The 25,145-nt window shown below is 38.5% G+C and overlaps 1 protein-coding gene across 1 annotated transcript in view; it reads left to right on the top strand.

Annotated features, from left to right (window-relative positions):
• The first annotated feature begins 7,227 nt into the window (after positions 1-7,227).
• Positions 7,228-25,145, top strand: part of LOC141613538 (uncharacterized) — a 30,710-nt gene continuing 12,792 nt past the window's right edge. The window contains exon 1 of the mRNA XM_074432275.1: positions 7,228-7,362. Within this exon, the coding sequence (XP_074288376.1) occupies positions 7,228-7,362 (135 nt within the window). The remainder of the gene's footprint in view (positions 7,363-25,145) is intronic.

The raw sequence follows: 25,145 nt of genomic DNA, 5'->3' as shown, positions 1-25,145 counted from the left end.
ATAAGCTACCCTGAGTGTTGGTTGCGGCATGCACCGACGGCTGCTGATACTGGGTCCTGGTTAAGGTCTAATGCCCAACTACTGGTGTTGCAGGTAATAGGGGTGTTTTCTGCCCTTCACTGCTTACCATGCATATTCTGGCATGTGCAATACTGGTTCCATGGCTGGTAGGGTTGCTGATCCCAGCTAGTTCCGCGGATTTTGCGCGTCTTGACACCTGCGCTAGAGAGATTGTCAGGGTGTAAGAAATTGTCTACAAGAAGAATACCTGGTACGGGCGTTGGCTCTTGGCGCACTGGTTCTGAATCTGGTGTTAGTGCCCCCAATCCTACTGGAATCAAGCCTCTTCCTTGTCGCGAAGTGGTTTCCATATCCAGCCGTGTTACCATATCTTGTGGTAGCAGCCGATTCTGCCATCTGCCATTATCTCCTGCTGGCGGACCTCTGGTTCCGATGTCGTGTGTCCAAGATGTTGGGGGTAGCAGCTTGCTGTCGTAGTTCATCGATTTGTGCTCTAAGGAGGTTATTATCTGCTTCCATCTGGGACCTCATGCTTCTGTTCTCACTCTACATTGTCCTGATGGTCCTCGCTAAGGTATCCAAGCCATTTATCATAATGCGAGTGAGACTTGGTGGTGCCTGATCCTGATGTCTTGGCTGCGCCTGCGTTCCTTTCTCCTGCTGTCCCATCTTTTGCTTACACTGGCTGGTACATATTTCCTTTGTCTATGCCTTTCCCGCCTGTGTCGGATTTGCTGCTACCTGCGAACTATGGCTTTGCTTGATTACTGGTATTGAAACTGACCCCTGGGTAGTTACAACGTGCGATGGCTGCGTCTGTGCTGTGGGTGTTGTTGCAGTGAGCTGTGTCTGTGCCCGTGTTGTGGGGGCCCCGTCTGTCCTTCCCGAATTTGCTCCCGAGTATCCTGACATGCTACTGCTCCTCGTATATTGATTAATGAAGACGACCAATATGCCCCACGGTGTGCGCCAAATTGTTTTGTTAAATTTCTACCAATTAAGGTTAAAGTGGTCTTAGTGCCTAATCAATATTACGGTTTTATGTGTTACGATTTGCTCGAGTATTGTCGTGATTTATGTATGATATTTAGCTAAAATTTGACAATGAACACAAGAGATTTTGGTGACGCGGAAAACCCGATGTGGTAAACAACTGCGGGGAAAGATGGAATTCCACCAAGATTTGCACTATAATTGAGTTTGGGAGTACAATGGAGAATAAAGCTAACGGTGAAGTTCTTTGTATTCTAGGGTTTCTTCCGTGTCTTTCTGAATGCCTCTTAGGTCTGACGTTATGTTGCTTATATAGGGGAGCTCCCCATCTAGGGTTCCTTGCTTAGCTTGCTCCCCAAGTCTTCAGAATTTAGCAACGTCTTGGACTTCTTTGCTTCGTCCTTGGGCCTATCAACACTTCAGCTCAAGCCAGGCTCTTCACCTCCCGTTACCATACCCAGGCCTCACTGCTTCCAGGACGGCTCTTCTCAACTCAACCCATAGCCAGAATTTGGGCCTAACATAAACTTTCTCATTCAATTCATTAGAATGTTTAAAACTCATATAGTTTACAATGTGTTAATTTATTTCATGGCAGTTTCATAAATTCCAGTTTATAAGAGTTCCACTTTCACTTCCCACATGTTACACACCATATACATCGTACAAGAATAAAACTTAGAATATACAAAAACACGCAAATACGACAACTTACTAAATAATTGAAGAATGGCTAATACGATCATTACGTACTCATTAGTAGATGGATTAAGTGACTATGTAATAGGTACATCAAAACAAGACTTGATGTTTCCACCACGTACGTTAAGAATGTTTTTGGGCAAATACCGTACGAAAAGAAAGAAAGATTGTTAAATTAGATAACATTGTTCTCCTAATGAGTAATGATCGTACTAAAAACGTACATGTTCCACTACGTTGTTGTCTACGTGTATCATCCATCATATATTGTCTTTTACTCAAAAGAAACATGCCATCATATATCAATTCATAAAAGAACGTGTCTCCCAAAATATCTTTGACCCAATACTAATTGCCAAATGCATCGTATTCAATTTTCAAATCAAACTACTCAATAAGCAATATCGTCTTAAAAAATAAACTTTAAAAACATGCACTCTAGTGTTTTCTTTCTTATTCATTTAAATATTTTCCTATTTGTTTTATTTATCTCTTTAAAATATTACAATTGTGTTTTTATGTCTGGACCAAAGAGTAAGATTAATTGAGGTTGCTAGTTGCCCTATGACCTATCGATTACTCGATTAATACTATACTAAGCCTTTAATATCATCTTCTCATATATCAAATATAGCGACCATTAAACTATTAGATCCTACAGAAAATATACTTAAAAATGGTGCCTATGACAATTTTTCTAGAGGCGTACGTGTTGATCAAATATGGCATTTTTCTTCAAGTTCGAGCCATTGTTAGGCCAGCCGCCAACCGGTGATACACCTACACGGCTACACTGATACGACTAGAACCGGATAAGTCGATAACACTAATTTTTTCCCTTTCTTGTAAAAGTAGCAACTATGACAAATAATGATGTGCCACCACTATAAGGTTTCTAGGAAACACAGAATGAGTAAATGGTACATGAATCACGATGAAAGCAAGTTGATAATATTTGGTACGGAGTATGACTTAATTCCAGCCGCGTTAAACCTTGAAAACTCAGAATCCAATACCACTCGTAATCCGTTCAATTTAGAAACTTACTATTATTACGCCAGACATGGAACCTAAAATATACGACGCGGATGTCATATTTTGGAACACCATGATAAACATATACGGAGTTTATGTCAGCAGTCCGTCATTTTTAGAATATGAAATCAATTTTTGTTTTTGTTGTTATTTTTGCACTTTTATTGCGTTGTCTTATGTCACAATAGCAAGTTTAGGCAAATATAAACAATGAGGAATATTGATCATATAAAGTTACAACTTACAACTTATTACAAGGTCTTAAACTTTTAATATAACAATTTTTTTTAATGTTGACTTCTATTCGCAAGAGTTATGAATCGAATTGAACTCCTGATCACTTACTTAAGACATAAAAGTCCTTAACACTCACGCCAGCCAACTTTAGTTTATTCAACATAACATAATCTATCTAGTTCGTGACTTACCTACATTATATGAAAATATAATGTTATATAATGTGAATTTCGTTGGTTTTAAGAACGATAAATTTTGTTTCAGTTTTACAAAATTGTATATCGTTAGTTTGATATTCCATATCTTTTGAATGACGTCTGACAATGAGGTTGAGTTACATTTATAATAAGGAGGGGAGATGGTTCACTTTACACGATACGTCTAATAAAAATTCCTCTAAGATTAAATTGACAAAAAATTATAAAACAATCAAGTTTATCATCTTTCTTAAATAAATTTGAAGCACTCATTAGTCACTACGTATATCATGTAGCTAATGTTAAAGATTTTCTTAATTTCTTTACATACTACTTATTTTATCTCAGTCGTTTATTTCCTTATTTCATTTTAACATGTCTCATTCATTTATTTATCTTTCTATATAAGGAAGGTTTTTATAGATAATTTGATCATTCATATTTTTATGATTCGCTTGTCATCTGCTAACTACCACCACAAACGGTTTCCTCCCCTTTTCTTAGTTTTTGTGCCAAAATCAAAGATAAGCATATTACCGGGACAGATAACCTGGAGAGAGGAAGTATATAATATTTAAATTCCCATTGACTTTTACTGATTTATATACTATATTGACCAATTTCACATGCATGATAAATCTAAAGACATACTGTATGGAATGGAGAGGGGAGCAAAAAATCTTACTGGAAGGCAATGTAAGATATGTTTCTGTAATGTGAGGCGACTGGTCGGTGCACAGACGCGTTAGTAATAAAACTCACAACAAAATTTGTCTCTTCTTGCTTGTATAGAGTACTTCTTCGTGGATGCAACCTTACGTGCAAACATGCATGCTTGTTTTTTGCCGTCTCCTAATTAATTCCAAACTAATATATTTAATTTTTGTTTTGTTTTGTTTTACCGTCTTTCAGGAGCTTGCTGCTTGCTACTGTCCTGGGTACAAGCGTGGATAATACTTTGGAATTATCACATTTGGCCCGTCACAAATGTGAACAGTGTTTGTGACGAAATAGTACCCGTCACAAGGGAGAATTTGGGTTGGAACAGCAATTCTCCCTTGTGACGGTCACAATTTGCGACGGGCAAATGTGACCACTTTTTGATTAAATGTAACCACTCAAGTACTGTTCATAAAATGTCACCTATAAAAAAATGGTCACATTTTCTCAAAAACTGATCACATTTGGCCCGTCACAAATGTGAACAGTGTTTGTGACGAAATAATACCCGTCACAAGGGAGAATTTGGGTTGGAATTATGTGATTTGATGTTTAATTATCATCTTATTTATTGACTGAGATAGGAATGTTATTCATACGTTGCTAATTGTCATGATGAAAAGTTAACCATGGAACAAGTTCCTAGAAGTTGCATTGGGATAATCATATAAAGGTCCTGTTCATTTGTATTTAAAATTGAGTAAATTAATAATTACTCCTTTTTATAAATCACTTTTTTAAAATAATTCTCTTTGAAAAACTTTCTAATAATTTACTACCTTGAAATGTTCTCAGGTTAAAAATTGCACCCAAATTGACACTCCGGTGACCTATTCCATTAATATTTGAAATTTCTGATTTTAAGTCTATTTTTAAGACGAAAATGCCCTTTCCTTTTCTATTTTTTTTGGTGAAATGTTAAATTTGTATTAATAATTTTCATAAAATACACCATTTTCCAACCTACATCATTGAGCAATACAATAATTAATAAGCAATGCGGCTAGCTACACAAGACCAAGATTTTTAAGCCATCCCTTTGCTGCAGATTCTAAAGCACTCTCATATCTTCTCTTTATCCTTGTTTTTAACTGATGTTTCACCTGTTACAATATTCTGTCCGGGTGGTCAACTACGTTGTCAATTCTACATCTGTTCCTCACCATCCATATCAGATAAATCAATGCCACCACGGCATCATATACAACCTGCCTTTTCATCAGAGATTTCATCTTCAGTGTTATGAACCAAGGAACTGCATTCTGTGTTGGAATACAGCATCCCATCAAACCATTCACCAGTTGCAGACAACGTTTACTATAAGTACATTCAAAATAAAGATGTTCATGAGTCTCTAAAACTGAACCACATAGATCACACATGCACCCCATCAACCAGTATACCATGTTGCATCAGTTTGTCCTTAGTTGAAAGCCTCCTCATAGCATACAACCAAGCTATAAAAGAATATTTTGGAACATTCAATCTATTCCAAACCATATGATACCAGCTTACCTGTGCAAAATCTGCCATTAGCCAATCATAACCTGCTGCAGGAGTATATATTCCATTGTTAGTCCCCCACTTGCCATTAACATACCCAGACTTCATTATCTCTTTCACTCTACATATTTGGCGCCATGTCCAACAGGTATTGATGGAAGGTTGATAATCACACCAGGCTTGTTGCTTCATATACACATGACTCACCCATCGTATACATAAATGATCCTCTTTGCAAGCTAGCCACCATGTATATTTTCCAATCATAGCCACATTCCAAAGTTCACTGTTGATAATGCCCAAACCACCTTGTTTCATGTCTGTACACACTCTCTCCCAGGACACAGAAGAACTCTTAGAGTAGATATCAGTCCCTTCCGATAAATAATTCCTTCAAATATTCCTAACTTTGCCAATGCTGGTTTTGGGAATGATGAATATCCTAGCCCAGTAAGTGTGTAATTGTGTCAGGACAGCTTTAACAAGAATCAACTTGTCAGCATAACTCAATTTCCTAGTCCCCCAACCTCTTATCCTACTGACCATTTTCTCAACCAACTTAAAATATTCATGAATAACAAGCCTCTTATAAGATATAGGAATGCCCAAAAATATCTGGAAGGGAAGCTGCCTAACTTGAACCCAGACATGTTCAGAATATCATGAAGTTCAACAGGCTGAATCTCATTGCAATATAATTCAAACTTATCTTTATTTATTCCTAGCCCAAAAGCTGCAGAAAAAGTCATAAAAGTCATTAAAATTATTTTAACAGATTTCATGCCCCCCCTGCAGAACAAAAGCAGATCATTTGCAAAACATAGATGACAAAGTTTCAAAGCTCTACACTATGGATGATATCTGAATTCCCTCCTCTGAACCACTACATCCAGAATTCTAGAGTAATACTCCATACAAATAGTAAATATCAGAGCAGACATAGAATCCCCCTGCCTGATGCCCCTCTTTCCTTCAAAATATCCAAAACAGCTTCCATTGATTGCCAGAGTATATGTAGGAGTAGAAATGCACACCATCATGAGTTCAATCAGTCTCTCTGGGAAACCAAAGGCCCTCAACATATGCTAAATAAAAGACCATTCAATTGGGTCATATGCTTTCTTGAGGTCAACTTTCATTATGCTTCTAGGAGAACAAGCCCTCCTATTGTAAAGTCTCACTAAATCCTGACATATTAAGATATTATCAACTATGTCTCTTCCTTTTATAAACGCACTCTGCTTAGCACGTATAATATCAGGTAAAACTATAGCAACCATATACTCTTATACTTTTCTCTCTCCTTTATACTCTTCACCTCACTTCATTCAATCACCCTCTTCTTACAATTTCCCCATTTTTCCCCAATTAAGGTATGTTCATCTTCTTTCTCTCAATTTTATTTCTATTGTAATTTGCAATTAGTATAGTCTTTTGCAAATTTGCGATTTTATGCATCCAATTTAGGGTTCATATATGCGATGTTATGCATTCAATTAGTAATTTGCAATTTTCGATTTTCTACATTCAATTTAGGGTTCATATTTTCTGCATTTTGATAAAAAATTTAGGTGAGAACATGTCAATGGAATGCAACTATGAAAGTAGTCATCACAATGTTGTTGATGAGCAGCCCAAAAAGTGTTTGTGCGGTGTCCCGATTGTCATTTTGACTTCCTCCACGCATGACAATCCAGGTAGGAGGTTTGAAAGGTGCAAGTTTTCTAAGCTATCATCTGGTATTGGGGGATGTCGTTGGTTTCATTAGCACGATCGTGTTGAAACTGAGTGGCAGAAAGACATAATCAACAAGATGAAGATGGAGAAAAGAGCGAATGAGTATGAAGTTTGTTGTTTGTCTCGTGAAATTCAATGGTTGCAGGATGATAGGAAGAAGCTTCAGTTTGGGATTGAAAGCTTAAAGAACAAAGCATTCATATCAAAGTGTGAAAGGGTTAGTTATTGCAAAAGGTTTCTATTGGCAATTGTTTTTGCTATTTTCATTGTTTTCATAATAGTATGTACTAAGTAGGCATTAGTTTGGATGAATGTAATGTTACGAGTACTCTAATGTTGAAGAATTTGGCGGTAATGACAATGGTAGCATTTGGGTATCTGCCAATTTGGTGTTAATGACATATTTTGCATTTGTAGCATACACAAGTCCTTTCCAGCATATTCTGGTTTTGTTGTTCATTTCTCACATTTACACAAGTGTAAATGTTGATTAGATAGCATTTGTTGTTCTTTGTAGTAAGATATTATTGCAGTGAGTTAAGTGCATAGTTTCGCATCATATTTGATAGAAGGATATGTAATGAATTCACTGCAACAACATCGCATTGACTTCCCATGTAAAAGCACTTGAAAAGTAAACAAATAAACCAGAAATTGAGAAGGGCTTGTTCAATTAACAACCATATAAACAATTGCTACTGCTTGAAAGGCAACTGCTGCCACAATTCATCAGAGAACACAAATTGTCAAAGTTTCATAAACCTATATTAGACTCTTCTAATAGTGTAAAAATTAACTTATAAATTTAGTGATGCTTAATCTAGTTGCATGCATAACAAAAATGAAATAAGGAAGAAAATCGAGTTTCCTTACATTGTAAATGGTTCAAAAATTTTGGGCACAAATAAAGACACCTTCCTTACTCGTTCTTGAGCAAAAAGATTATGGATGATCCTCCAAACAAAATCTCAAGTGTAGAGATTCTCCTCTTGTTGCACCCAAAACAAACCCTTAAAGCCACCAATATAATTAACTAGATTATATTAGTAGTACTCCTTAAAACAAGTACTAATATTATTATTTTACTACACTAGTAATCTTTATGTAATATTAGGATGAACAATTTTTGAGATCTAAACTAATTTTAGAGAGAGGGAGGAGAAAAGAGTATGCAACAATTATGCATAAGGTAAGAATGAAAAATAAGAGTCAAGCTCTTATTTTTGATGGGTAAAACCGGGTAGGAGGGGAAGAGAAGATCCAATGCATGCTCTCCCTTTTTTCAAATGTTTTTACCCATAAGACTAGGTTTGCATGGCTAGTAATTGTAGGGTAATCATGATGTTTATTTTACATTTAAAATAAACCATCCACTAACTCATTAAACCCTCCAATTTTCGGCCCCTAGAGATAAAATGGACTCCATTTTAAGTTTTTGTTTTGTCAAATATAAATAGGTAGGCCATGTGTCACCCACCATGCCCATATGTATTTTAATGCATATTTAACCCTTTAAATATCATTTTATAACAAATAAATTACATGTGATAATTCAACTAGTAATTCATGATTACAAGTATTTAAAATGGGTCACATAAATAAAATTCACAATATTTCGCAATTATAATTAATCAATCATTCCTATTTTAATTGTTTCATAAAAAATAATCAATTTTAGTAATAAAATATTTTAATTACTAAAATGAATCTTATTTAATCAAATTACAATAAGATGCTAATTCTCACTCACAAATAAATTGTTCAATTTTAAGTAATTAATTAACTTGTATCGACATACAAATAATTAACTTATCTATTAAGGGAATTGCCCTATAGGTGTGACCTTAAGGGATCAACTGACCACCACCGTTAAACGACAGTAATGTCAAACTCTAGTTAGCCAATCATTACCGATTAATGCTGATCAGTTGACTATATAAATGAATCATCCCTTACGTATTCTTATTATGAGATTTAATCATGTGATCGCACTATTGTTGAGGACACTTACTCCAACAATCTCCCACTTGTCCGAGACAAGTGTGCGTCACCAATTATCTTGTCCTATTACATCATCTCCCACTCAATGCAAGGTGTCTTGCAGGTCGTACTTGCATTTGATCATATCTTGAGTGGTTTCCTCGATCTGGAGAGCAACCGTCTGACCGAAATTATCTACCGTGGATACCTTCCGAGCGTGGCCACGCATTTCAGTTCACTACTCCTCTAGTGGCCTTGAGATTTTAAATAACCTTGACAAGAGGTTGATAATTCATATCGCACTGCTCCCTTCGATTAGCCACAGTTCATCATGACCCAAAAGATGCCCATTTGACCTCAGTTACGAAAGTCTAGAGCAAAAATCAAAGTCACTTAGAAACTGTGCCACTTTGGGCAAACATTCTTTAGTCTAAGAATTGACTCAAAAGAATACTATAGTAGCTCTCGCCACGACCAGGCTATATAAAAATTGCTAGAACTCTATAAGCGGTCACTGCCCGATAGAGTGTCCCATACAGTCTGTCTATGTGATCGACTAGTCATCCCTTATGACCCTATGGCATTTGAACTAACCATCAATCGACTCACACTCTAGTTACTTGGAGACGTCACCTCATGTAAGTAACTAAGGGCCAATACTATGTTAATCCAGTTTACTTTAATGGGGTTCAATATTGTCTCAACAACCCATTAGGATATAACAAGGTAATAAATGAAAGAGTTTTAAAATGAAACTCAAATGATAAACGCGATTATCATATATGAACAAACTAAAATTTTTCATTTCATATCTTATAATCTAATACAAATTTGGCATGAGTTTAAGACCCATGGAAACTATATGTTGGTCATGCTTAGCCTGCGATAAGGGCTTGGTTAAGGGATCGGAAATATTATCATTTGTCCCAATCTTACATATTGCAATTTCCTTCCTTTCGATGAAATCTCTAATTACATGGAATTTTCTAAGTACATGTCTAGACTTGTTACTAGACTTGGGCTCCTTAGCTTGAAAGATGGCCCCACTATTATCACAAAAGATCGTGATAGGATCTATGGCGGAAGGAACTACCTTTAGCCTTTCTAAGAATTGCTTTATCCACACAGCTTCCTTGGCAGCGTCAGATGCTGCAATGTACTCATCCTCCGTTGTAGAAGCCACAATGATAGACTCTTTGAAGCTTCTCCAACTAACCGCACAACCATTAATCATGAAAACAAAGCCAGCCTGGGATTTCATATCATCCCTATCGCTTTGAAAGCTCGAATCAGTGTAACCATTAACACATAACTCGGAGTCTCCTCCAAAAACCAAGAATAAATCCTTAGTCCTTCTCAAGTAATTTTAGGATGTTCTTGACAGTGCAGCTATCCAATGCCTCTCACCTGGATTGGCTTGATATCTGCTTGTCATGCTCATGCATATGAGACGTCGGGACAAGTGCATATCATGGCATACATGATTTATGTGACACCCCGCGATAACGCGTCAAATTTAAAGCGGAAAATACGAGATTTTTAAAACCTTTAAAAGTTTAAAGTGTGAAATCCACCATAAGTTATCAAACGAAAATGAAAGGTAAGATAATTAAGTTTTACAATTAAAAACAAAGTGCGTTGGGGAAAAGATATCCCATGAATAAGCACAAGCCTAAAGATAGGTGAGTCTAAGAAAACGATAACTAAAGTCCAAGGGTCAACGTTCTCGCTAGCTCACACGTCTTCCCCATATAATCTGCATCACGAACCTGTCATTCATGTAAACATGAACGCCACAGTCAGTGGAGAGTAACTCAGGGTTCTCCCAGCCATAATATGTCAAAATACAAGTAAGCAAGAACTTAATTAAACATATTGATCATGCATCATACTTGACTAATAATGAACAAGGGAATATAAACGATAATCATAATGAGATAGGCATAGTACATTATATTAAACATGCACTCGAGGGGGTAGAATAACTAAGTCAACCAATTTCATATTAACTCGACTCAACTAGTCATGTGAGATAATAAATAGCATGGAAGACACGGATACGGTCGTTTAAATAAAAGCACGCATTTCGGGGAATCATAGCATGGATAAGAGATTAGGCATCGAATCATATGAAGAAGGTAACTAACGGATCAATTAAATAGAAAATACATGAATGGAAACCAATAGCCATTACTTTGAAAACCTCTTAACAACCATAGCACGGGACGTGGCTACTAATGTCACATTCATACTTATGGCTTGCATCTCGCCATAAGAACGGATGGGAACATCGATCCCGGCGATCATATCGCAACTAGGAGCTTGCATCTCACCACTAGTATCTGATACGACCAAGACTCTCACAAGAAATCATATAAGACGTGTACTCTCGTATATAAGGACACGCCAATGACTATAATCAAGCAAGACCTTTACGTTGTATGGACTCAAACAAGACAAACACATAGGCTCCAACCTCTTAGTAGGACGACGATAATAAAACGGTCCTAGTCTAAACCTGGATCCAGACTCTCGGGATGGGCGTCACCCGATTCGACGTGCGGTGACCTATCCGCATCCAAGACTCGATACATGGCACACAGTCCGCTACCAAAGGTCGAGTAACCCCAAATCGGAAACATGGCACACAGTCCGTAACCAAAGGCCCGAAGAGGCGGTAGGATAAGGAATGTCAAGTAATCACACTATGTAAAACGTCACACTTGGGTCACAATGTAACACCCCGTATTTTATTAAGTTGAATAAAATTCTTTTAATTGCTATTTTGAATTTAATTACATCATTTAGCGATTTATATATATATATGCTTAGCTAATTAATTAATTTCATCATAAATCGATACGTTAATTTTAATAATCATTAATAAGTTTATTTAAAATTAGTTCGGGTTTATTTATTTAATAATTTCCGTTTCCTTACGAGTCCTTATGAAAGTTGTTTTAAGTGAACCCGAGATGGATTTTGGGAACAAAACCGTCCAATTAGCTATTTTGAGCTTATTTCACTAAATTAGCAATTTTTATTAATATCCGTTAGTTTCGTAAAAATCGTTAATAACTCCGATTCGAATCGAATTCCTATTATTTCCGTTAGCTGGCGGAGTTTGTTTTATTTTCACTCATTAAATTTATTTATTATTAATTTCGTTTTATTACTGAAACTTGTACTAAAAACCGATTTTATTAACTCGAGGCGGTTTTAAAAAAGAGCGAAATTACTTAACGATGAAGAAACGTACGTATAATTAGAAGCTAGCTGGTGTCTCATTATTATTATTATATTTATTATTACTAATATTATTTGGTTGTGACCGTCACTTTCCCTTCATTTCTTCATTTCCCCTTTCTCGTTTCTACCAGCAACAACAAAAAGAGATCAAAACTCCATTTCCGTCGACATTCAACCCCAGATCCCGGCCCATTTCTCGACCAAATTCCGTAATTTTTGTAGTGGTTTCGTCTTTCGCCGTCTTATAAAAGTGTCGTCTTTTAGCTTCTTTATTCCGTTTTCTTGCCCTTTTATGAAGGATTCGAAGACCCGGGGTGAGGCTCGTGCCTTGTGGACCATTTATTCGAAAAATAAGGGGCGTTTAAGGTAACACGATTCTACCGATCCTAATATTCTTATTATTGCTCGGGTTTGGTAAGTTTAGCTAATTGAATAGTACGAGATATGGTATTGGTAGTTTGGTACTAAATTGGAGTTGGTATCAGAGCATATTTGCTCCCGACGCACGTTTGTGCACCCCAATATAAATAAAAACGTGCAATTGACTTATACATAAGTTGATTCATGTTTTTATTTATATTGGGGTGCACAAACGTGCGTCGGGAGCAAATATGCTCTGATACCAACTCCAATTTAGTACCAAACTACCAATACCATATCTCGTACTATTCAATTAGCTAAACTTACCAAACCCGAGCAATAATAAGAATATTAGGATCGGTAGAATCGTGTTACCTTAAACGCCCCTTATTTTTCGAATAAATGGTCCACAAGGCACGAGCCTCACCCCGGGTCTTCGAATCCTTCATAAAAGGGCAAGAAAACGGAATAAAGAAGCTAAAAGACGACACTTTTATAAGACGGCGAAAGACGAAACCACTACAAAAATTACGGAATTTGGTCGAGAAATGGGCCGGGATCTGGGGTTGAATGTCGACGGAAATGGAGTTTTGATCTCTTTTTGTTGTTGCTGGTAGAAACGAGAAAGGGGAAATGAAGAAATGAAGGGAAAGTGACGGTCACAACCAAATAATATTAGTAATAATAAATATAATAATAATAATGAGACACCAGCTAGCTTCTAATTATACGTACGTTTCTTCATCGTTAAGTAATTTCGCTCTTTTATTAAAACCGGGTGTAACACCCCGTATTTTATTAAGTTGAATAAAATTCTTTTAATTGCTATTTTGAATTTAATTACATCATTTAGCGATTTATATATATATGCTTAGCTAATTAATTAATTTCATCATAAATCGATACGTTAATTTTAATAATCATTAATAAGTTTATTTAAAATTAGTTCGGGTTTATTTATTTAATAATTTCCGTTTCCTTACGAGTCCTTATGAAAGTTGTTTTAAGTGAACCCGAGATGGATTTTGGGAACAAAACCGTCCAATTAGCTATTTTGAGCTTATTTCACTAAATTAGCAATTTTTATTAATATCCGTTAGTTTCGTAAAAATCGTTAATAACTCCGATTCGAATCGAATTCCTATTATTTCCGTTAGCTGGCGGAGTTTATTTTATTTTCACTCATTAAATTTATTTATTATTAATTTCGTTTTATTACTGAAACTTGTACTAAAAACCGATTTTATTAACTCGAGGCGGTTTTAAAAAAGAGCGAAATTACTTAACGATGAAGAAACGTACGTATAATTAGAAGCTAGCTGGTGTCTCATTATTATTATTATATTTATTATTACTAATATTATTTGGTTGTGACCGTCACTTTCCCTTCATTTCTTCATTTCCCCTTTCTCGTTTCTACCAGCAACAACAAAAAGAGATCAAAACTCCATTTCCGTCGACATTCAACCCCAGATCCCGGCCCATTTCTCGACCAAATTCCGTAATTTTTGTACCATTCTCTTCCCCTTTCCTTCCTCCTCCTTTTAAGGCTAGATTTAAGGGTGTCACAGTTGGTATCAGAGCATATTTGCTCCCGACGCACGTTTGTGCACCCCAATATAAATAAACTTATTAATGATTATTAAAATTAACGTATCGATTTATGATGAAATTAATTAATTAGCTAAGCATATATATATAAATCGCTAAATGATGTAATTAAATTCAAAATAGCAATTAAAAGAATTTTATTCAACTTAATAAAATACGGGGTGTTACACACAAACAAGAGTAACAATAGTTTGCATGGTCATAACGTAAATAAGTCTTAAATTAACCAATTACCAATAAGGAAGAAGATACATGCATAAATCATTGATTATTAAAGGTTACATGTGAAAAGGAGCCCACAGGGGACTCCCAACCGGGAGGGGTGCCGGCGGCCGGGCCACCGGCTGAGGCAACATACCAATGTTAAGAAATTGTAAAAACTTACAGCGCTCTCCCAGCCGAGTGGGGCACCGGCTACCAGGCCACCAGCTGGGAGTACACACCCATATTCAAAAATCACAAAAAGCTTACAGAGAACTCCCAGCCGGGTGGAGCACCGGCTGCCGGGCCACCGGCTGGGGCAACACTGTGGACAAGGCCCTCGGGAACTGCGTCCGCGGGATCCACACCGGCATAATCGACTCGAGGTTCTTTCGAATCGAATTAAGACAAATTAGAGTCGCCACCAAGTTTTTTGGGAACTTGGAACCGTTCAAGTCAACTTTACACCTTTCATCGAAAAGCATAAAGCCCATCGACTACGAGTGATTAAAGATAAAGACTTGTACCCTATATCACTCGATTAGAATGACTCTCGTAATCCAATGGTATTTAGACGGATCCACAAACCATAGATCTTGAGTAAGGGGTGAGGGTACGTGTTGGGAAGCCCATAAGGACACCCAACCCCGCCCGTCGATAACGGCCTCTACTAAGTCAAGTGTCGGATTTCAAACAAGGTCATAGCTACTACGATATATGAAATGCAAACGTTGTTTTAACCCTATCATGTGACAACAATTTCTATGTCGTTTTAGATGCAACTAAACTAACTTTGTCAAAGTTGTAATTTAGCATGTGGGTTGATTGATCTAACAACATACAAATAAAGCAAACAAGGCTTAAGGGGGAATGGGGGAGCCGTTGGGATCTACCTATTACAAACCAGGCATTTCATGCCGACACAACAATAAATAAATTACAACTCGATCTAATTACAATTGCTATAAACAAAACAATACATGACGCAAACCCGCGGCCAATTGGCCTTGAAAACCGTGCACTTGAGGGTGGCCCTCGGCTCACATGACCCACGGTCCTTGGGTCATCCTCGTATTGCGTGCTCGCGCTTAATCTCATCGAATTAGACATAAGGCTACGCACCAAAGCATGTATTAGCATAAACCGGGCCATGTTGCTTTCGACAACACGCGGTTTACTACGCTTTTACAAGCATTGGGAACAACCGTCTAACCAAATAAGACCAAGGTTTTTGAAAAAGGTTTTGACTCAAAAGAAGTAAAACAAAATTGAAAGATTACAACTCGATAACAAAACCGTAAATTACAAGCTATAAACGACAAAGAACAAAAGATAAACAAAGAGAGGGAGACGAACAAAGAAGGCCAAAATACACGGCCAAAGCACACGGCCAAGACACGGCCTAACCAAAGCCAACCTAGTTCCTAAGTTAGATTAATTGATTAGATCGAATGATTGCGAAAAGGAAACGAAAACAAGTTAGAAAACGAGTAAAAAAACGATGTCGATTGATTGTCGCGCAAGAGTGCATTCTACACGGCCTAAAGGGTCTATTTAGGTCAAATTCGCTAATTAAATTAACTCATCGAGTGTCAATAAGAAGGTGCTAATCACGCACTCTTATACTAGCGAGAAATTAGGTGAAAGAGATAGATGCATTCAATTATTTACAGAAATCGTTAGTTGATTTTATAAATTACGTCAAAGCCACCTAAAGTGTCTAATTAAATTATTGAATTGAATTAAAGTCATCTAATTACGTCATAGGTTAACAATCAGAAGTTAAACTAACATGCAACGGGTCCTAAGGTCCATCGATTTGGCGAAACAAGAAGAGGGTCGAAAGCGAAGATCGAAGTTAGATAATTGCTTTATTTATGCCCTACTTTGAACACGAGGATATGTAAATGAGACAGGGGTGTACGACCGACAGAAGGAGCGGTTTCTTTTCCCATCTCAAGTCAACGCGGGTGTTCATAGTGGTACTTTAACTCATACTCGAACTAACTAGTTTCATCGTTAATTTAAAACAATCGATAAACAAGCGAAAAAACAAACAAAAAAAGACAATAAAAGAAGCATGAAAAAAACGAAATAAAAAGAGAAGAGAAGGGGATTTGATGCACCCTCAACCTACATGTATCGTTGACACCGTCTTGGGTCGTAATCGATGGTAGATTTTATCTCGAGAGGCCGTCGTCGACGAAGTAACAAAGCAACACGCGTTTTGGAAAGTTTCTGGACAGCAGTTTTAAAACAGTGATATCTCCCTCGTTTCACGACGAAAATTCGATCCGAAAGATGTTTTGGAAACTAGAAAGAGAGGAGAACAAGGATCTTAAAGCAACCCCTGCTCGTTTTGGGTTATTGGGCACGAAAAACGAGCACAAACAGAACTGGACAGACAAGGAAAAACCGCGAAAACAGAGTGTTATTTCACTCTGTTTTTCGAGGAATTTCGTGTACTCTCAAGGGCAATTTGGCTCGTAATTCTTTATCTAATGTGTATATGGATGTTATATGGTTAATTAGGAACAAGAAACTCGAATTTTTATGGTGATTTGATGGAGGAACGAAAGGGTTTTCGAAGGAGACACACAAACAGTTTCAGTTTGTGTGTCGGTTTTGTTTAGGGTTTTTGGAGGATGTTTAGGGTTTGTTTCTGAGGTTTAAAGCTTCTATGTGATGGTTGGATGTATGGAGAACTTCGAGGAATGAATGTATGGTGAAGGGGTGGTATTTATAAGGAGTTAAAATAGGTTAAAAGGGAGTAGGGAGCAATCGGGCTAGCTGGGAATAGCTGCTGTCCATCGGTTTTGGGAGGGGTTTCTAGGGTTCGTTTTGGGGGATTTCTTGGTGATTAAGCTAGGATAATATGGGTAGGATACTAGGGTATGGGTTAGGGTTAATGGGTACGGGTCTTGGTAGTGTTTGAAGCGGGTTTGGGCTCGGGAATGACACGCAAAAACAGGGGACTGCATTGGTGTTTTGCGGGCTGCTTGTGGCCTGTTTGGGACGAGAATTTGGGCTGCTTGTGAGGGGGTTCGAACATGGGTAGATGGGTATTGGCTAAGGTGGGTTAGTGTACTCGAGATTCGTGCCAATTCGTAAAAGAAACGGGCTCAAAAATCGAGCTAAAATCGAGCTCAAAAACAAGTGTTCAAAAAACGAATTCTTCGCTTTTAAAGACGATTTTTCAAATCAATTAATAAATTGAAATAAATGACTTTTCAAAACAAATATTCTCATAAAAATGATTTTTCAAATCAATTATTTATTTTATTTTCAATAAAATAAACTGGGAAAAATAAATTCAAAATAAGATAAATTAAATTGAAATTACTTTAAAAAACAACCTTTAATTTAAATATCATTTAAATTAATAGAATGAACTCACTAAAAAAAACATTAATTTAAATATCATTTAAATTAATAAAATACTTCATCGACGACGCCCATTCTACCTCGTAAAACGAGCTCCAAATAATGACAATGACAACTAAAGAATACATGTGTCCTATCATCATCGGGTGTTTGTCGGGTTCTCTATAAATTCCAATATCGACGGATACGGGTATCTACAGAGCCCCCACTTTGACTGAGGCTTGGACAAGGCGAAAGTCAAAGTATACCCCAGGTCCCTTTCGACTTGAGGATTCTTCGGGTCGTTTATAGTCCATTAGACTTGCGTATATAAGCTCGCCAGCCATAAGAAGAGATCATACCTGAAACTTCGTTGGGGATTAACTCTTGCTTCTGTTGCGTCGAATTATCATTGTTGGTCATCGACCCATGAATTGCATAAATGGTGGGTTGAGCCTTATCCTTAGGCGCCTACGTATCCGTTTCTGACGGAATCAAACCCGCGTCGTAGTTCGGCAGCTGCTGACACTTGCCCAAAGTTTATCATCTGCTGGCGTATGTCCAAAATTCGTCATCTGCTGACATTGGCCCAAAATTTATCATCTGCTGGCGCTTGTCCGAATGGGACGGGACTTTCCGAGGAGGTTGCCGCCGCTTTCATCATTTGCTTTCAGCTACGGAATTCTTTCATTTCATACTCTTGTATCGAATTGAATTCTTGGTGGATGTCATCCTTTACATCTTGATAATGGTCTCTGAAGCCAACGGCTTCAGAGCCCTGATTTAATGGCTCTAAAGTCGAAGACTTTAGAGCCCCCAGTTGAAGCATATCCTGCTACATTTGAAACACAAAAACGCACTTGCAATAATAATCACATAAGCACATTTGGATCATCGATCTTGAAATTGGATCATTTGAAATACTGGGTCATCGACCCGAAAATTGAATTTGAAGATTTTGAATGATTGGGTCATCGACCCGAATTTTGAATTTGACATTACTTGGAATGTTGGGTCATCGACCCGAAATTTGAGTTTGAAAGACTGGGTCATCGACCCGAAATTTGAACATGTTGAAAATTTTGAATAATTGGGCTATCGACCCAAATTTTGAATTTGAAATGAATCACTTGGATGTTGGGTCGCCGACCCAAAAAGTTTTTGAAATTTCGGAATTTGAAAAAAAATTTTGTTTTGAAATCGGACCTTGATGGGTGAGCATGAAATACGACTCAGACACCTTGTACGACCGGTAAACAACGTGGGCGTAGCCCGCTACCGTAAAACAAAAAAGGAAAATAAAACCGTAAGTGTGCATGGGTTTGAATTCAAATATGGACTCGTCGAGGGTAGAAATGTAAATCGGCCGTTCCGGCGCGCGATAGATGGCAAATGGGAATCACAAGGTCGTTGAACTTGGGACGAAGATATCGTATGGCATGGTCGTGCTCCCGAGGGCACATGGGAATCAAGATCACTTGGCATTGACAAGGTGGATTAACCTCACGAGCAACAACGTTGGCTTCGCCTGAAACTAAACACGATCGATTTTATGAGAACAGTTGGACATCACACATCACTCTTGTTGGGAACATTCTGCCACTCTTCTCCTCGCCTCCTTTCTTTTCAAATGAGTTTTCATCATTTCTTGCCACCGCCTTCTTTCTTTTCAGCGGGCTTTTACTATTTTTCTTCCACGCCTTCTTTCTTTTCAGCGGGTTTTTCATATTTTCTGTTCCCAACACAAACCTACATCTATGCGACTCAGCATCTTTGCCTAAACCATTAGATAAAGCTCATTCTGAGACTTAATACTATTCATCCGAACCTATATCATTATCCTAGCCTACATCGAGTGCTAAGACCGACTCAAACAAAGGTGGCTTCATTTGGACTTGGTTAAGACCCGTAAGAAACCGACAAGATGACAACTTGGTTGATGAGTGGATTGAATCCCTTATTCTGAAGGACTGCCTACGTATTCGCGTGGAGCGAAATCAAATCCGACGTAGTTCGATCATGGTGCATAAACATGGCATTTTGATTGTGTGTACACACTCGAAGGTTTCACCTAAGGTATCATGTCGTGTCCCATTCTAGCCTTTGTAAGGTCTTGTTAAATCCGTGTCTAGGGTTGGTACAAAAGGTTGTGGTTCTTTGGGATGTGGAGCTTGGTAAAAATAGGTTTGAAAGGTAAACCATCATTCTGAAGGTTCGTTTTGTGATGCTAAGGCCAAGGGCTATGGCTTATAACATGGTTGGAAATGGTGTATCGGGTTTGATAAAACCCGAGTGCAAATGGGTTGGAAAATGATGTGGGTTCAAATCTCCATGTCTGGACCCTAAAGGCTAGGTATAACAACACAAGCGGAATGATTCTCAAAATTCCCGACTATCCCCTTGTAACTGTCTCAGGAAGGACTTAGGGGTAAAGAGGTTACTACTTAAGCTTTTGGGCTTCGCCCATTGAACTTCAACTATGGGTACTTGACTTGATTTCTCAAGCTTCCGTAACTTCGACATTCAACCAAAAAGCATTCCGCAATAACTTCAACATCTTTTTTCTTTTTTTTCTTTCATCTTTTTTCATTTTTTTTCTTTTGCTTTTTTTTTTTTCGTCCTTTTTTTTCTCATCTTTTCATTCTTTTTCCCCTTTTTTTTTTCTTCTCTTCTTGAAAATGGTCTTCTATTCATTCCCTTAGTCACAAACGGATACACCTTAAAAACTGGGCTTCGCCAACTAAATTGGGTTAGAATTAACAATTCCTTCTTAGAACGGGTTGATATCTTCTCTCTTCGAGATGGGATGATTTTGTTGGGGAAAAGGCTTGCCTTCCATCATCGATAGGGGAAACAAGGAGCTAGTCCGGGTTTGTCATAGAATCATCTAAAAGCTTGTCACAAACGTTGGTTCAGATGGAGGTTTTCTACCACCAGACATGGAATAGGTAAAGGAATCAAACACGGGATCCTAGTGTACCTTATATTTTGAAACAGGACATATTTCTACCCCAGGGGATTCCTTTGAGTGTGTTGTGCTTTATCATGTTTCGAATGATTGAGGATTGGAAACAAGACATATTTGGAAACGAATCGCAACTTTTCATTGGAATGACAAATGCTTAACAGACTCGAAGGAACGATTCCTAGGACACACCCTAGGACATCGCGGAACAAACGACTCAAATTAAAAAAAGAAAGTTCTAGACTCGACTCGACTAAGATAAGAAAACAGATCCCGACTCATAATTTCAAATCGGTCATGAGCTTTCCCTTGTTTAGTTAGTCGGCTTAGATGCTCGGCTCTTGTCCTTGATCCCTGTGATGGTTTGCCTCCATCCCGAGGTAGTCCTCTGAGGATCTACGCCAATGATGAAGGTTGGTGAATCGAATTGTCTTTTATTAACTTCGTTAATGAGAGGAGTACATTCTAGGGAAAGACTCCCGACTCGAATTTCATTCTTCGGGTTTGGCAAGAATTCAGAGCAATCCACAAATATCTTCCCGATGAACACCCCTTTCAAGTGACATGGGCGTATAAGATGGGAATAATCGACATTGTCTTCGACAGAAACAAAGTTGGAGTGATCGCCAAATGGATTGGTGATGTTATTAGGTTTAACAGCTGGGATCGGGAGCGTTCTGTTATCAATCATGTCTTGGATTTCGTGCTTCAGTCGATAGCACCTTTCAGTATCATGGCCTTTCCCTTGATGAAAGGCACAATAGGCATTTGGTTTATACCATTTACCTTGTTGATCAGCGGGAGGGTCCGGAGTTGGACCAATAGGCTTCGGCTTTCCTTGGGCTATGAGCCTTTGGAGAGCGTATGTATAAGTGCATCCAATATCGGTGAATGCCCTAGGTGTTTGGCGCTGCGACTTCTTCGGTTGCCTTTCTAAGAGATTGATGGCTTCATCAATATGGGTCGTTGCTGGAGCTTTTGTCTTAGATGACGAGGCCCCTTGGTATCCTTTTGGCTTTTCAGCCTCTGCCCTTATGACATCATCTTCTACCTTTATCCCGATTCTTATCAATTCTTTGAAAGAGCCAAAATTCTGGTATTTCAGAGCATTACGATAAATAGGTCGTAGATTCTTTACGAACTTATCTACCATTTCAACTTCATCGGGCTTCTTAGCTAGTTTCACGCTTTCAGCGCGCCATCTTGCAAGGAATTCAGTAAAGCCTTCTTTTTCTTTCTGTGTCATAACCTCCAATGTTCTTATGTTGGTTTGAATCTCAACATTGTCAGCATAGTGCTTACAGAACTCCACCGTAATATCTTCGAAAGTGGGGAAGTTCTTGAGGTCCAGATTATAGAACCACGCCTTTGGGTGTTCACCCAGAGATTGGGCGAAAATTTCAGAGAGCATATCAGCAGGTACTCCCTTCAGTGCTAAGTACCCTTTATAGGCCTTAACATGGTGGACTGGATCTTCAGTGCCCTTGAACTTTGGGATGTCAGTGAGTACCATGTTCGTGGGCAACTTATCCTGAACTGGGGCATAGGCCCTAGCATTCTCATAGTGAATGTTCTTCCCCTGGGAGAGCTTCAAACGGTCTTCGATGAACTTGAACCGTTTTTCCAGATCAGTCAGTGGTGGGGTAGATGGAGGGGAATCTTCACACAGCTTAGATTCGATTGCATCCATTCGGGTCATCATGAGGTTCACGGCCTCAGTAAGCTTGTTAACAGCATCTTCCATTGCTTGACGTCGGGTTTTTGGCGGCCTTTCTACAAGAAAACCCCGTACTGAGTCAATATTTAAAGTAAGAGCCCCTGCACACTTAAGGACTCGACCCCAACTTGACTCAAACAAAGACTCAACTTGAGATTGATTAACAAGGATTCGACTCACGGTTTGATTTAGACATCGGTTCATTTTAGACTCGACAAAACGACATGACTCAAACTGTCATAACTCGATTCTAAACTGGACTTGGTGTGACTAAACCCGTGATTGGGCTAACATAGCCCATGGGTTCGCGTGAAACGTCCATAAGGGCCTAGCCTGGACGTTTTTTGTGGGCTATTCTAGACCAAAAAGGTCGACCAACACGACTCAAAGCCCAAGAGGTGAGTTTGGGTGACCCAACAAGGTCGTGTTCTAGACCCTTAAAATGAAACATACCCGGCCTAACATGGCCATGACCTGGACACGACTCGACGCATTTCATGCTTGGTTGAGGTTCGGAAACATTTTGGATTGATTTTGAAAAAAAAAAAAAGGATTGATTTGAAATTGAGATTTGAAATGGGCGATGCCGGCTATAAAAGCTTGTTTTGGGCCGAAATTCTAGTCCTATTTGGGCAGCGTTCCGCGTTTTGAAAATCATGCTAGGTTTGAAAGTAAGTTGTTCAAAAGTTCGGTTTTGAAAAGGACTTGGAATTTTCGAAAAAAGGACTCGGGAAAACATTTTGCACATTGTCATTCTCATGTTATAAGGATGTATGCTCTTAGACATCTCTAAGTCTCGGCAAGTCTTCTACAAGAAGGTCTATGCCCTCCATCCTTTTGCGGTCTTATAAAGCGAGGCGTCTTAAGGTAAAGTACCTAGAAGACGGTCCCCATTCCCAAGAACCACGCGAGGCGAAGTGGAAGCGAGCAATGTGCGAGCTTCCCCGGCATAGTGGGACGTCGCCCCCCACGCATCACGAAGAAACGCTGGGACGGCCCGGGTAAGTCCTTAAGGGTTTATGCATGAATCGTAGCACTATGAGTAATGTTTTACTTTCCAACACTTTCTTTTCAAGTTTCACCTCGGAGGAAAAGACCCTAGAAACACAGTGTAACTAGTCCTCTCTTCCCCAGCAGAGTCGCCAAACTGTGGACAAGGCCCTCGGGAACTGCGTCCGCGGGATCCACACCGGCATAATCGACTCGAGGTTCTTTCGAATCGAATTAAGACAAATTAGAGTCGCCACCAAGTTTTTTGGGAACTTGGAACCGTTCAAGTCAACTTTACACCTTTCATCGAAAAGCATAAAGCCCATCGACTACGAGTGATTAAAGATAAAGACTTGTACCCTATATCACTCGATTAGAATGACTCTCGTAATCCAATGGTATTTAGACGGATCCACAAACCATAGATCTTGAGTAAGGGGTGAGGGTACGTGTTGGGAAGCCCATAAGGACACCCAACCCCGCCCGTCGATAACGGCCTCTACTAAGTCAAGTGTCGGATTTCAAACAAGGTCATAGCTACTACGATATATGAAATGCAAACGTTTTTTTAACCCTATCATGTGACAACAATTTCTATGTCGTTTTAGATGCAACTAAACTAACTTTGTCAAAGTTGTAATTTAGCATGTGGGTTGATTGATCTAACAACATACAAATAAAGCAAACAAGGCTTAAGGGGGAATGGGGGAGTCGTTGGGATCTACCTATTACAAACCAGGCATTTCATGCCGACACAACAATAAATAAATTACAACTCGATCTAATTACAATTGCTATAAACAAAACAATACATGACGCAAACCCGCGGCCAATTGGCCTTGAAAACCATGCACTTGAGGGTGGCCCTCGGCTCACATGACCCACGGTCCTTGGGTCATCCTCGTATTGCGTGCTCGCGCTTAATCTCATCGAATTAGACATAAGGCTACGCACCAAAGCATGTATTAGCATAAACCGGGCCATGTTGCTTTCGACAACACGCGGTTTACTACGCTTTTACAAGCATTGGGAACAACCGTCTAACCAAATAAGACCAAGGTTTTTGAAAAAGGTTTTGACTCAAAATAAGTAAAACAAAATTGAAAGATTACAACTCGATAACAAAACCGTAAATTACAAGCTATAAACGACAAAGAACAAAAGATAAACAAAGAGAGGGAGACGAACAAAGAAGGCCAAAATACACGGCCAAAGCACACGGCCAAGACACGGCCTAACCAAAGCCAACCTAGTTCCTAAGTTAGATTAATTGATTAGATCGAATGATTGCGAAAAGGAAACGAAAACAAGTTAGAAAACGAGTAAAAAAACGATGTCGATTGATTGTCGCGCAAGAGTGCATTCTACACGGCCTAAAGGGTCTATTTAGGTCAAATTCGCTAATTAAATTAACTCATCGAGTGTCAATAAGAAGGTGCTAATCACGCACTCTTATACTAGCGAGAAATTAGGTGAAAGAGATAGATGCATTCAATTATTTACAGAAATCGTTAGTTGATTTTATAAATTACGTCAAAGCCACCTAAAGTGTCTAATTAAATTA

Source organism: Silene latifolia, chromosome 11 (genome assembly GCF_048544455.1).
Source record: "Silene latifolia isolate original U9 population chromosome 11, ASM4854445v1, whole genome shotgun sequence".
In the NCBI taxonomy this organism is placed as follows: domain Eukaryota; kingdom Viridiplantae; phylum Streptophyta; class Magnoliopsida; order Caryophyllales; family Caryophyllaceae; genus Silene; species Silene latifolia.
Note: the sequence above shows the minus strand (reverse complement) of the source record. Positions and strands in the feature narration are given on the sequence as shown.